Raw genomic sequence first — 12500 nt, 5'->3', positions numbered from 1 at the left:
TAAATTATCACAGTACATTTTTGTGGGGGAGGTTTTGTGTCGACCCTCCCAGAGCTTGAGAAAGTCAGAAAAATGCAAGACACTGGTTCTCAAACTTCGCCATCAGAACCAAGTGATCCATTGCTGATGCTGTCCTGGGAAACACACTTGAAAACCACTTCCCTGGAGACAGTGCACAGATATTAGCAGCTGCGGCTTCTATCAAGGAAGCCACAGACCACAGTGTGGCAGCAACAAGACAACACGGTGAAGAAAACACCGTCTGGGACTTACCCGGCAAAGGCCTTGGACGCAGATATCGCTGGTGTCCTGGCCACATGGGGTTCCATCAACCACTCTGTCTCGGAGTTGATAGTAGGCCGTGTTACCTGCCACCCTGCAGAACAGCTTGCAGCGGTCCTTCATCAAAACTAGAGAGGAAAAACACGACGCGATGTGACTTTGGGGCCGGGACCCTGGCAACCCGTTGGCAGACGCCTCCCCACATACACTTACTTCCACTGTACTTAGGAACCCAGCGCACACTTGGAAGGAGACCGTTGATGTTGAAATGTTTCCCATCAAAGTGAGCACACTGTTCGTCCCGGAAGTCTCGCTTCTGCTTGAGACAAGGCTCTGTGTTGCAGGACTTGAACTTCATTCGACGCCCTACGCAGTACTTCCCACCATTTTTCGGCCTGGGGAAAGGTAAAGAACACACCCAGGGTATTACAAGGCATTCCTCCCCACGCCACTCTCTCATCGGTGGCTTCCTGTCTTCTAGGGAAGCAAGTCTGAAGTGGCCGAAGGCAGAGGACAGGATAAAAGCTCTGAGATCTGCATTTGCAATTCTACCTCTGCACCATTAAGTACATGACCTTGGGCAAGTCACTTAACCTGGACAAGTCTCAGTACCTCCGCTGTAAAAATGGGAAGGTGCCACCTAGTAAGGCCGTCCTGAGGATGGAATGTCAGAGCGTGACACTTCAAGTTCGAAATACATAGCCTGGGGGACACCTGGGTGGCTCAGCAGTTGAGCACCGGCCTTCGGCCCAGGGCGTGATCCTGGAGTCCTGGGATCGAGTCCTGCATCAGTCTCCCTGCATGGAGCCTGCTTCTTCTTCTGCCTATGTCTCTGTCTCTCTGTCTTTCATGAATAAATAAATAAAATCTTTTTTTTTAAAAAAAGAAATACAAAGCCTGGGATTTACCAGGCAATGACCTGTCCTCTTTCTCCTAAAAATTCAGTCCTTTGGTTTTCAAAATGTGGAAGGTAAAAGGTACAGACGAGCAGTTGGAATGCTCCCTGTCTACTTTTTGTAACATGATATTCTCACAGAAGACCAGCCTAAAACTTATGCTATGCCACTTCCCTTCATTCTCTCCCTCCTCCCTTCCTTCCCCCTCACAACCATTATTTTACTTTGTTTTGTTTTACAAGTGAGATGGAATAAAAGGAACATCCCCCTATTTTGACTAGCCTAATAGGAGAAACAGGAGAGCATACTGGTTTCATTAACTATTGTGGGATGAGAGTATGGAGGACGCCTTGCACAGCATACAGTGCAAATTCCATCTCGGCATACAACCCCGAGTTATATGAAATTCGAATGTACACGTATTTTCCAGATGTGATCCAGTGAGTCAACTATATAACACATTTCCTAGCAGTCCACAGCTTGCCAGATTCATCATGGAAATGGGAAGATCACAGAATCATAGGAAGCTGGGTTCACCCACCCAGGGCTGGAACAGTTCAGATTTCACAGCTATCCTAGGACATCTCTGAAAGAAAGTTTCCCACTTTTGTTCTTTAAAATGAATCTCTCAGAGTAGTTGGGCCCAAAGTGTTTTTTGTTTTGTTTTGTTAAACCAGGACTTGGACAAATAGGAAATCCATCCATGCCGTGAAGTACAGAACGATTAGCCAGTCCAGCAGAACAGATAAGGCTCTGGAGCTGGATCTGGGTCAGTCTCAACTATCCTCATCGTGTGACCTTAGATGAAGTTCTCAGCCTCCATGAACATCAGTTGTCCTTTCTCTAAAATAAGCTCACCCACTAGATGCTAAAAATGTCAGCTACTGTGTTCATACATCAGCACTCTCAATCTAATCTGATCCAGTTGAGCAGTTTGTTTTGAGTATGGGATCTGTGCTAAGATATGGGGCAGATCTCAGGGCTTCTACAGGGTGCCCAAGTGTCAGGAAGGGGCACTGGTCAAACTACTGTTGCAGTGCACTCCCTAGAACAAAGATACGTAGACTAAAGTGAGAGCATGGGCTTTGTAGCTACACACTGGACGCCTTTGTGTACACCACCTGGCCTGTCCTGCACACGTGAAACAGAGATGACACTGGGCACCTCAACAGCTTGTTATGAATCTGAGAAGCTTAGGAAGCACTCTGATAAATACTGTTATTTATTGCAAAGAAAACCATATCAAGGGATACAAAATGGCACATAACCTTGAAGCGTCTATGTCTGATGGTTTCTCCATCAAACACAATTAAATCCATATGCTTTATAGCTGCATTGTGCACTGGACTCACTAAAACATACTCATATCTTGCCCAAGGGTTAAGGCAGATGTAATACTTTTATACCAAGGTGCAAGAGATTCAGAGAAGTTAAGTACTTTGCCATGAAGAGCAGAGATAGGACTAGAATTCCAAGTTTCCCAGGTTCTTTCTTTGTACTCTTTCTGCTACGTTATCCAGGAGCTATGGTCCAGAGTTGGGGTTTTTTGGTTGTTTTGGTTTTTTTGTTTGTTTGTTTGTTTTTGTTTTCTTTTTTTTTTTGGTGCCATATAGAGATAGAACCTTGGTTTCCTGGATTCCAAATTCTTCTCTCAGTACCAAGACACCCTAATCTCGTGCATAAAATATCACAGATTACATGTGAATAACAGATCAGGCCCATATACCTCTTCAGGTGAAACTTGTTTTAAATGTGCTACAAGAAAGACCTCCTTTAATTTTTCCTCAATTCAAAATGATCTTTTTGGACACTTTTAAAATTGCGTAACCAACTACAGATGATTGGTCATTGCTTTATTTCCTGAAAGTAACTCATTTCTCTTTTTGAAATTAAATTATCAAAAGTTGTTTTTTTTTCTTTTGGCTCTCTTATACAACAAGTCCTAACTCATACCTAAAATCGCCCAAATGCAGCAGTTCCTTGGGCTGCAAATAAATATGTATAGGCAGCCTCCCTTCAGATGGCAATAGTTTCTACCTTTGCTAACTTTTGGCCACTATCTAGGGGCAAATAGCATTTAGTGATTTCTTTTTATAAATGACATTTTAAATAAACAACACAACAAAGAACACTCCACTTGAGAGGCGGTATTGCTGAGGCTCATCAATATGGACTCTGGAATTGAGGATTTGAATCCCAGGCTTTCCTCTTTTTTTTTTTTTTCTTCTTTTTTAAAAGATTTTTGTTTATTTATTCCTGAGAGACACAGAGAGAGAGGCAGAGACATAGGCAGAAGGAGAAGCAGGCTCCCTGCAAGGGGCCCGATGCAAGACTTGATCCCAAGACCCCAGGATAAAAACCTGAGCTGAAGGCAGATGCTCAACCACTGAGTCACCCACGTGCCCCCCAGGCCTGCCTGTTAATAATGATGTAATCTTATGCAAGTTGCTGAATCTTTCTAAGACTCAGTTTCTCTATCTGTAAAAGGAAGACAGACGATGTTGGTATCTACATCAAGATGAGTGAGGGTCTGCTGGGTTAATACATTCAAAGCACTGGAGCAAGGTCTGCCACACAGTAAATGTATAGCTATTATAAGGGCCTGCCAACTACAGCCTGGGCACCAAATCCTGCCTGTTGCCTGTTCTCTTTTTTTTTTTTTTTTATTTTTTTTTATGATAGTCACAGAGAGAGACAGAGAGAGAGAGAGGCGGAGACATAGGCAGAGGGAGAAGCAGGCTCCATACATCGGGAGCCCGACGTGGGATTCGATCCCGGGCCTGCCAGGATCGCGCCCTGGGCCAAAGGCAGGCGCTAAACCGCTGCGCCACCCAGGGATCCCGCCTGTTCTCATACAGTGGTAAGAATGATTTTTCTGTCTTAAAAATTAAGAAACAACAAAACACATATTTTGAGACATATAAGAATGATATGAAATTCAACTTTCAGTGTCTGTAAATAAGGTTTTATTGGCATATAGCCACTCCCCTCTTTATATGTTGTTGCCTGTGTATTTTTCCCAATGGATCCGTGAGGTTGAATAGTTGTGTCAGAGAACCTGTGATCTGCAAGTCTAAAAAATTTACTGAGTTTTTCTATGGAAAAATATTACTGTATGGTAAAGGTCTGACCACCCCTGAGCTACTCTTGTGTGCAAGGCTTCATGCCACTTTGTATGACTTGTCCAGCTATGCTGTGAGGTAGGTAGTGGCATCTTTGTTCCTGAATGCTTGTTTGAATGGGGTTCATAAATGTTCAGTGACCTGGCAAGGTGACAGGCCCATTAAGTGAGAATCACTGGCTGACAGACCTGCCTAGGTTTCTGTGACCCAAAGCTTAGGATCTGGTGCCTTTCTTATGCTGCCTCTCTTGATATATCCATATCAAGACTCATTCTGTGACTTTATTTGCTTTTTATGTAAAGACAGATTATTCTTTATTAATAAACACAAATTTGTCCTTTCAAAATATATGGCTTTTCCTTTATCCCAAAGCATCTCTGCCTGATTTGCAAGGACTGTGTAATCGGAAAGGCTATATAGCTGATTGAACTCACCTTTCAGCATGGAAAAAAATCGTGTTATAATTTAATAGCTTAAGTAGATAGAGTATTTTTTCCATACAAATAATAAAAATTATAGGAAATGCAGCTTTAAAAAATACTAATTACATTTTCCAACTATTAAGATCCTTTAAAAAATCTTCATGTCAGATAGAGATGAAAAGGACTTGCAGAAGTTACTAGATTAATTACTATGAAAGTAACCAACCTGAATATCAGCACAGCCAACCTGAATCTTTTTTTCAAGTACACATTACACAACCAAACCTATATACAAAAAAATTCATGAGACTACATGGCCAAAGCTACAAAGGAATTTTTGCAAACATCATCACAGGCATTCCACCCTGAAGGAAAGCTAAACTTTGGTCTGCAAATGGGTGTGAACAGAAATCTCAACTTTTGTCTCTACTTAAATGAACTGAAGAAGGCAGTTTAGGGTTAGCACAGGGAAGGAAATTCTAACTATATGGCAGGCAGGACCAAAAGATAATATGTTTTCTGTGTGTGGAGGGTTTTGAGAAGGGTTCTAATAGCCAACTGCAGAGGATGCTGTAAAGCTATTCAAGGATTAGATGGGATGAGCCAAGGAGCTGTACTTGTGATCATTAATGATCCTTCCAAATGGAGTGGTCTATAGACTTGAATATTCTTATTCATTTATTAGTTAATGGTTTTCCCAAAGCAATCAATTCTTGAATTTTGAAATAAGCTTATCCAACTCAGTGCCTTAAAAATAAAAACAAACTTTCCTGCAGTTCTTTATAGCCAAATGAGAGATTAGTTTTCATAGATAAAATAGACACATGTCTATTACCTTGTACGTCAGACTTCGTAAGCAGTTACTATGGTGAAAGCCTAAATGGGAAAATATCTAGTTCACGATCTTTTAAAAATATCTATGAGCTTATTAGTTTTTAATTTAACTTTCTAATTTAAAAGCAAAATAGAAGCACCAGAAGTGGGAAAGCTTTGCCTTTCCCAAAAAAGTGGGCATGCTTTTTTATTTTGATGGACCTATAAAAATAAAATTCTGTTCTAACCACCAGGAAGCTCAGGGTCATTTTGGGGCACAAAATAACAAGGATAGGGCCCAGTAGTCTGATGATGCATCTTCTAGTTAAAATGCTGGCCTTGTTTTGGTACTCTAAGTTATGTTTTTGGTGGTTCTGATTTTAGATTTTACTGCATGTAATTAATTGTCTGATCCAGGACACTTAGAAAAAGTAACAGGTAAGTTATTAATAACTTCTCCTGACAACAGATATAAGCTGGTACTGTCTTTACAAATCAGGACACATGTTAATCTTACCTATAAGACATGGGTCATAAATGGGCTTAAAAAACAAATAAAGCATTTAAAGACAAAATAGGCCCCATTCTCATGATGGCAAACGAGTAGCACTGCATACTAGCTGAGACCAAAAACCATTTGCCCAAATCAGAAAGCATCAGGTTTCTACAGTTTGCTCATAAGGCACCATAAGTCCCATGTGCATGGCAAGGCTACTTACTTCTCTTTTGTAGCTTTTATGCTTTCAAAGGAAAAAAAAAACCTAAATATATAGCATAAAATATCTGGATGCTAAAAACATCCTTGAATTGCATGAATACTGTGAAAGAAAAATAAAAACAAACCAATGTTCTTAATAGAGACATACTTTGGATACAAAAAATGAGGCTCTACATTATATTCAAAAGACCACTCCAACTGGGAAAAAGCAGGTTGCCAGTGACGGGGCCACCATTCCCCTCCAATTCCTTGAGAATCAGAAGCAATCACTTTTGCATTCTGCATAATGAACCATCTGCTCTGTGAATTTCTCTGAACAGGCTTTTAAACGGAGATGTGGATCTGATTTTCCCTTTTCTGTGTCCCTTTCTCTTGTCAAACTGACTTACCCACTGCTGCCATTGTAAACTTAGTTTTCTGAGGCAGACTCCTTCCTCAATTCACAGGGACATCCCAAAGTGCAAATAACTTGGAAGAGCTTTAATGAAATGATGTCAGTGCTGACACTCAGCTCAGGGGATTGTCTTCTTTTAAAACCTCCCATAGCAAAGAGCAAGGACAAGGACCTCTAATTGAAGTCTTTAATGATCAGTTCCTAACTTCTGAATGTGAGGATCTTTGCTTTACTTTGAAGCTCAAGATCCTTTCCTGCTGAGATCTTTACACTGGGTGATTTTCTTTGTCTGGCTCATTCCAATTATGGAGTGATTTATCTCTCTCCACTTTCCACATTACCTCTAGAACTGCTCTAAGACTTTAAAAAAAAAAAAAAAACCTACTTCTTTTGAATGAAGTATTCTTGGGGCACAATCTCAAAAATGTCTACTTGTTGGCAATATTAATATCTTTGTCACAATAACAGCTCACTATAATAATAATAATTTGGCTCACTATAGCCACCAAATAGTTTTTAATTAAAAAAAGTGTCATACCTGCTATTAGCTTAAAATGCTTTATTTTAAAACTTCAACAATACAAACAGCTAGGATTTATAATTGACTTTAAAAAGTGAGTTGTAGAACACTATATGTACTATGATCCTTATTTTATGTTACAGAATACTTATTCCATATACTACATATTATATGACAAATCTTTTTTGAAAGTCCAAAGTGATACATATCAAATCATTTTCCCCTGGTTATCTCCTTGTGGGGAGCAGGTGGGAGGTAGGAAGAACAATGATAAAAAATTTTTATATCATATAGTTTTGTGCCTGGAGTTTTTGAAAGCATGTACTATATTTGTACTATTATTCAAATAACACAATAATAGACTCTATTAATAACCTAATGTTTAGTTTTTATACCCATAAGTTACAGACTTATGTCTGTAACAGTCTATGTCATAATATGGCTCTTTAGTTGTCTTTATAGAGACTAATATCATGTGGACACGAAATAAATGTGGGACTGTGGATAAAAATAAATGAAAACAAATAGATCATTATCTGTGATTTGTACTAATGAGTATTTATTAGGCCAGAGATTACAACAGTGGCCTAAAAGTATGTTCTTTTTTTGGTTAATACAACTCATATTTTCTTCTTATTTAAAAAAACAACAACAACTGGAAGCACTGTCCACACTAGGCCCTCTTCCTACCTGTGAACAACCAGCTAGGTCTGAGCAGCACCCTGCACTTGATTTCTACCACCCTGCACAAGACAACCCCAGTATCCTGTACCAGCCCACTTCCCTATTTTACCTGCTTGCTTCTGTCTATAATTCTGTCTGCTATCCCTAATGTAGGCTGTGAAACATAGCTGAGTACTGTGCATGAAATCACTTTACATAATCCCAAAACAACTAGGTCTTAAACATAGTTATTGGTTTATCCATCTAAAAACCTATTCCTTTTTTTATTTATTTATTTATTTATTTATTTATTTTTTATTGGTGTTCAATTTACTAACATACAGAATAACACCCAGTGCCCGTCACCCATTCACTCCCACCCCCCGCCCTCCTCCCCTTCTACCACCCCTAGTTCGTTTCCCAGAGTTAGCAGTCTTTACGTTCTGTCTCCCTTTCTGATATTTCCCACACATTTCTTCTCCCTTCCCTTATTTTCCCTTTCACTATTATTTATATTCCCCAAATGAATGAGAACATATAATGTTTGTCCTTCTCCGACTGACTTACTTCACTCAGCATAATACCCTCCAGTTCCATCCACGTTGAAGCAAATGGTGGGTATTTGTCATTTCTAATAGCTGAGTAATATTCCATTGTATACATAAACCACATCTTCTTTATCCATTCATCTTTTGTTGGACACCGAGGCTCCTTCCACAGTTTGGCTATCGTGGCCATTGCTGCTAGAAACATCGGGGTGCAGGTGTCCCGGCGTAAAAACCTATTCCTATTCTATGAAGAATTCTTGCCCCCCTCCACCAGCCTATATAGGTTCAATGGCAATTATATCATGTATTATCTCTCTGTTCCTTTAGATTTGATACACATTAGGCCCACACAAAATTTGATGTCATTCCCTATAATGAAAATATGATTTCTTAAATCTCCCTCTAAACATACATGCCTATTGTGATAGATGCTGGCGGGCGGGGGGGGAACCGCATTAACTTCATTTGAACATGTCCTAGCAAGGCTAGGCTGGTAAAGACAGCCATGGTCACATAATGAGAATTATCCCCAAAGTCAGGACACTCCCAATCCAGTACATTATCCAGTTGCGGGATGGGACCTTTGGTGTCTCATCTGTACAGCAACTAGCTTGATTCTAAAAGTAATTCTCAACTTGGGGTTCCCAGTCCCTTTGGATCTGCTAATGCCACCCTGGGGGTCTGTGTGCCCTTTTCGGCATTTTAGTAGCTAACTGGCAAGGCAATAAGTTACCCACAATCTAGATAGAAATGTCCAGTTTCTTCATCTCCTCAGGAAAATACATATGTTCACTTTGTTAGCCTGCTATATCAAGCCCGAGAGACAGTAAGATATGCCTGAATGTCAAATTATTAAACAGACCAACTGACACGACAGCATCTACTGTTTGGTAGACAGAACTTTTAATAAAGGACCCTGGGAGAAGATTTACTACAGAGGAGAGCACTTGGGAAGAAAGAGATTGGATATTAACAGTCTAAGCAGCCCTAGAAATCCACTCACTCTGGAACTGGGAAAGAGCTCTCTCTCCATCTGCCTCCAGATAAATCACTCTCTTCCGGAACGTGCCACTCATGCAATCCCAATAATGACAGCAAGAAGCTGTAGGACTTACTCTGGTCGGTTGCACTCACGAACAGCAGTTTTGATGCCCCCTCCACACGTCCTTGAGCAGGTTCCAAAGGGACTCCAACTGCCCCAGGATCCATCAGTCACGGGGACCTCCATTTCTTTGGGGACACAAAATCCAAACTTGCAGTGCTGTATTTAATAAGGGGAACAGTGAGGGAGAGCTCGGTGCTGGAGACATTGTAGGACCTGCTGTCCTTTTGAGTGAGTATATGCCATACTTCATTTCCCTCCCTACCCCCCACCACGTGCTGGTTTGAAATGCTGCCATTTCATCATCTGTATGAACAATGGAAACGGTAGGGATTTTAATCTCATACTCATTGATTTTAGGTCATGTCTTCATTTACCACTTGCTTGAATACAATGAGCCAATGAGTTGTTGGCTCCAGGCTGTCAGGGTAACTCCAGTGGCCAGCTTCGAAGTGCTCAATTAGTCTGCTTGGAAAAATGAGGAGAGGAAGTGGGCCTACTGGTTGTAGATGGGGCCAAAATGAGTTACTGGATTTGTAGAGCGAATCTCCATCAGGAAGGCTCAGAGACGTTATGAGCTTGGTAAAATATTTTTTACTGCTCCCCACAGATTTGAGAAGCCAATTTTAATTAGGTGGGAGAGAAGAAAAAGCAAGTTACATGATTCCTATAAACTCACTCCACCAAAGCACACAGGATGAGACTAGTGCAAAATGGACATAGTACAGAGAGCCCTAAACATTATTGCTTTTTTGTTACTCATGGTTTCAGATTCTCCAGCCTACAGCAGGAAGAAGGCCATGATGCTTAAAACAAAACAAAACAGAATAAAACTCCTCAGCAGGACAAGGGATTCGAGAAGCCCATTTCAACCCTCTGCCATTGTTGGGGTGTGAGGCCCTGACACAAAGCCGAGGTCACTGAGCAGCGGACAAAGGAAGAGTGGCGACAGTGGCGGCAGGAGGGTGATGCCCCGCGGCTCGCTCAGATCTCTGAAGTGGAGCTGGTGGTGGCTGGCTGCCGTGATTTATCTGCAGGGAGGGCACGGGCAGAGGCAGAGGCCCGCAGAGGCCGGGGGTGGGGGTGTGGGCTGGGAAAGCACACGACAAATAAGATGCAGGTGAAGGTCCCAGACCCAACGGGCAGCCACACACCAGGCTTGGTGAACGATCGTTCAGAGAGCACCAGCCTTTAAGCTTTCGCTATTCTGCGGTGCCTTTGCTCTTGCAATTATTCGCCTGGAATATCCTTTTCCCTGGGCTGTTGGGCTGAGGCTTAAAAGCTTCTGCCTTCAAAGAATCCCGGGCAACGCCAAGCCCAAGAAATGTGGGCAGAGGAAGGGGTGATGACATTGCTCTCTGACATCGTTTGGTATTTGTCTTTACAGGGGTTGTGAACATTTATTGGAACGTATGCACATAAAAATAAATGAGAGAGCTAGCTTGGTCTAGAGTACCACCATCCAATGAGAATGTGCCATAAGCCACATGTGTACACTTTCCTTTAAATGTTCAGAAGCCATGTGAAAACAAGTAAAAAGAAAACTGAAATTAACTTTAATACCTTTTATTCAGTTCAAGATATCGGAATATTATTACTTCCGTATGGAACTGATATGAAATTATGGGATTTCTTTATACTCTTTCTCATACTAGGTCTTCAACACCTGGTGGTATTTTCACTCACGCACATCTCAGTTCAGCCTGACATTTGAGGTTTTTTTTTTAATTTTTATTTATTTACTATAGTCACACAGAGAGAGAGAGAGAGAGAGAGGCAGAGACACAGGCAGAGGGAGAAGCAGGCTCCATGCACCGGGAGCCCGATGTGGGATTCGATCCCGGGTCTCCAGGATCGCGCCCTGAGCCAAAGGCAGGCACTAAACCGCTGCGCCACCCAGGGATCCCCAATTTTTAAGTTTTTTTTTTTTTTAATTTTTTCAGTCTGACATTTGAAGGGCTCACTAGACATGTGGGGCTATTGGCTGCCATACTGGACAGTGAAGGTCTTAGAAGGACAAAGCTCGGCAGGCCAATGGTCTGGTAGTGAGTTGCGGCTCTTCCACAGACTAACTCTGTGACCCTAGGTGAGTCCCTGACTGAAAAATGGAGATCAATTTGCTAAAGTTTTCTTGAGTAGGACACAAGACACAGCATGTCTAAAGCACTCAGCACACAGCTGAACACATAAGGGACCTGACTTAAATAAAGTCAGTAAGATAATGGCAAACATTCACACAGCCTTTCGTATTGGTCAGGCACTGTTCTAGGCATTAGATATATATTAACTTAGTCCTCATAGCACACTACGAGATAGGTACGGTCCTCTTATTACCCTCATTTCTACAGAAAGGAAAGTGGAGGCACACACAAGTTGATATGAACATCAGTAAGGGGCAGAGCTGAGACCAAAACAAAAACAATCTGACTCAAGGGCACACTCTTCACTGTGACACATGCTGCTTCTCAGTTATGAGCAAATGGGTTTTGATGCATAAGCAAAGAAAAAATTAAGACAAAAGCAAGATTAATGACGTAGTTAGATGATGCTCAGGCTCCCAAGTTGTCTACCCAATATCTATTCTCTCCTTTGTCCTTGAAAACAGAATCTATATTTCCCCAGATTCTTGTACAGATAAGAGTGGTCAAAGAGATGTCAGAAGACTTCCTTGGGTGATATTTCTGGGAAGGTATTTTTGCCCCTTTGTCCCCTGACCCTTGGCTTCATTCTGCCTAGAACTCCCACTTGATGGCTGGAGTTGCTGCAGCTATTCTGTGACCTTAAGGACCATTTGCACATGATAGTAAAACAGGAAGAAATTAGGGACCTGGGTCTCTGAGATTTGTGGAGCTACCACAACAGTTCCATCACCTGCCTAGTTTTGGACTAGTTTCTTTTTGTGTCAGAAAAAATAGCTAATTTGTTTACATTATTATAATTCGGTCTGACCTAAACAAAATTCCTAATTAATATTCAATTGGGGTCATAGCAGATGACCCTCCAATTTAGCCCTCAAATTT

The 12500-nt window shown here is 41.4% G+C and overlaps 1 protein-coding gene across 4 annotated transcripts in view; it reads right to left on the bottom strand.

Moving 5' to 3' along the window:
- ADAMTS9 (ADAM metallopeptidase with thrombospondin type 1 motif 9) overlaps positions 1–12500 on the bottom strand; it is a 160440-nt gene that overhangs the window by 102130 nt on the left and 45810 nt on the right. For all 4 annotated transcript variants that reach the window (XM_072785511.1, XM_072785514.1, XM_072785513.1 and 1 more), the window contains 3 exons: positions 9494–9639; positions 496–677; positions 274–410 (listed from right to left, as the gene is read on the bottom strand). In XM_072785511.1, the coding sequence (XP_072641612.1) occupies positions 274–410; positions 496–677; positions 9494–9639 (465 nt within the window). The remainder of the gene's footprint in view (positions 1–273; positions 411–495; positions 678–9493; positions 9640–12500) is intronic.

Source organism: Canis lupus, chromosome 19 (genome assembly GCF_048164855.1).
Source record: "Canis lupus baileyi chromosome 19, mCanLup2.hap1, whole genome shotgun sequence".
Classification (NCBI taxonomy): Eukaryota; Metazoa; Chordata; class Mammalia; order Carnivora; family Canidae; genus Canis; species Canis lupus.
This window is presented reverse-complemented; position numbering and strand designations above follow the sequence as displayed.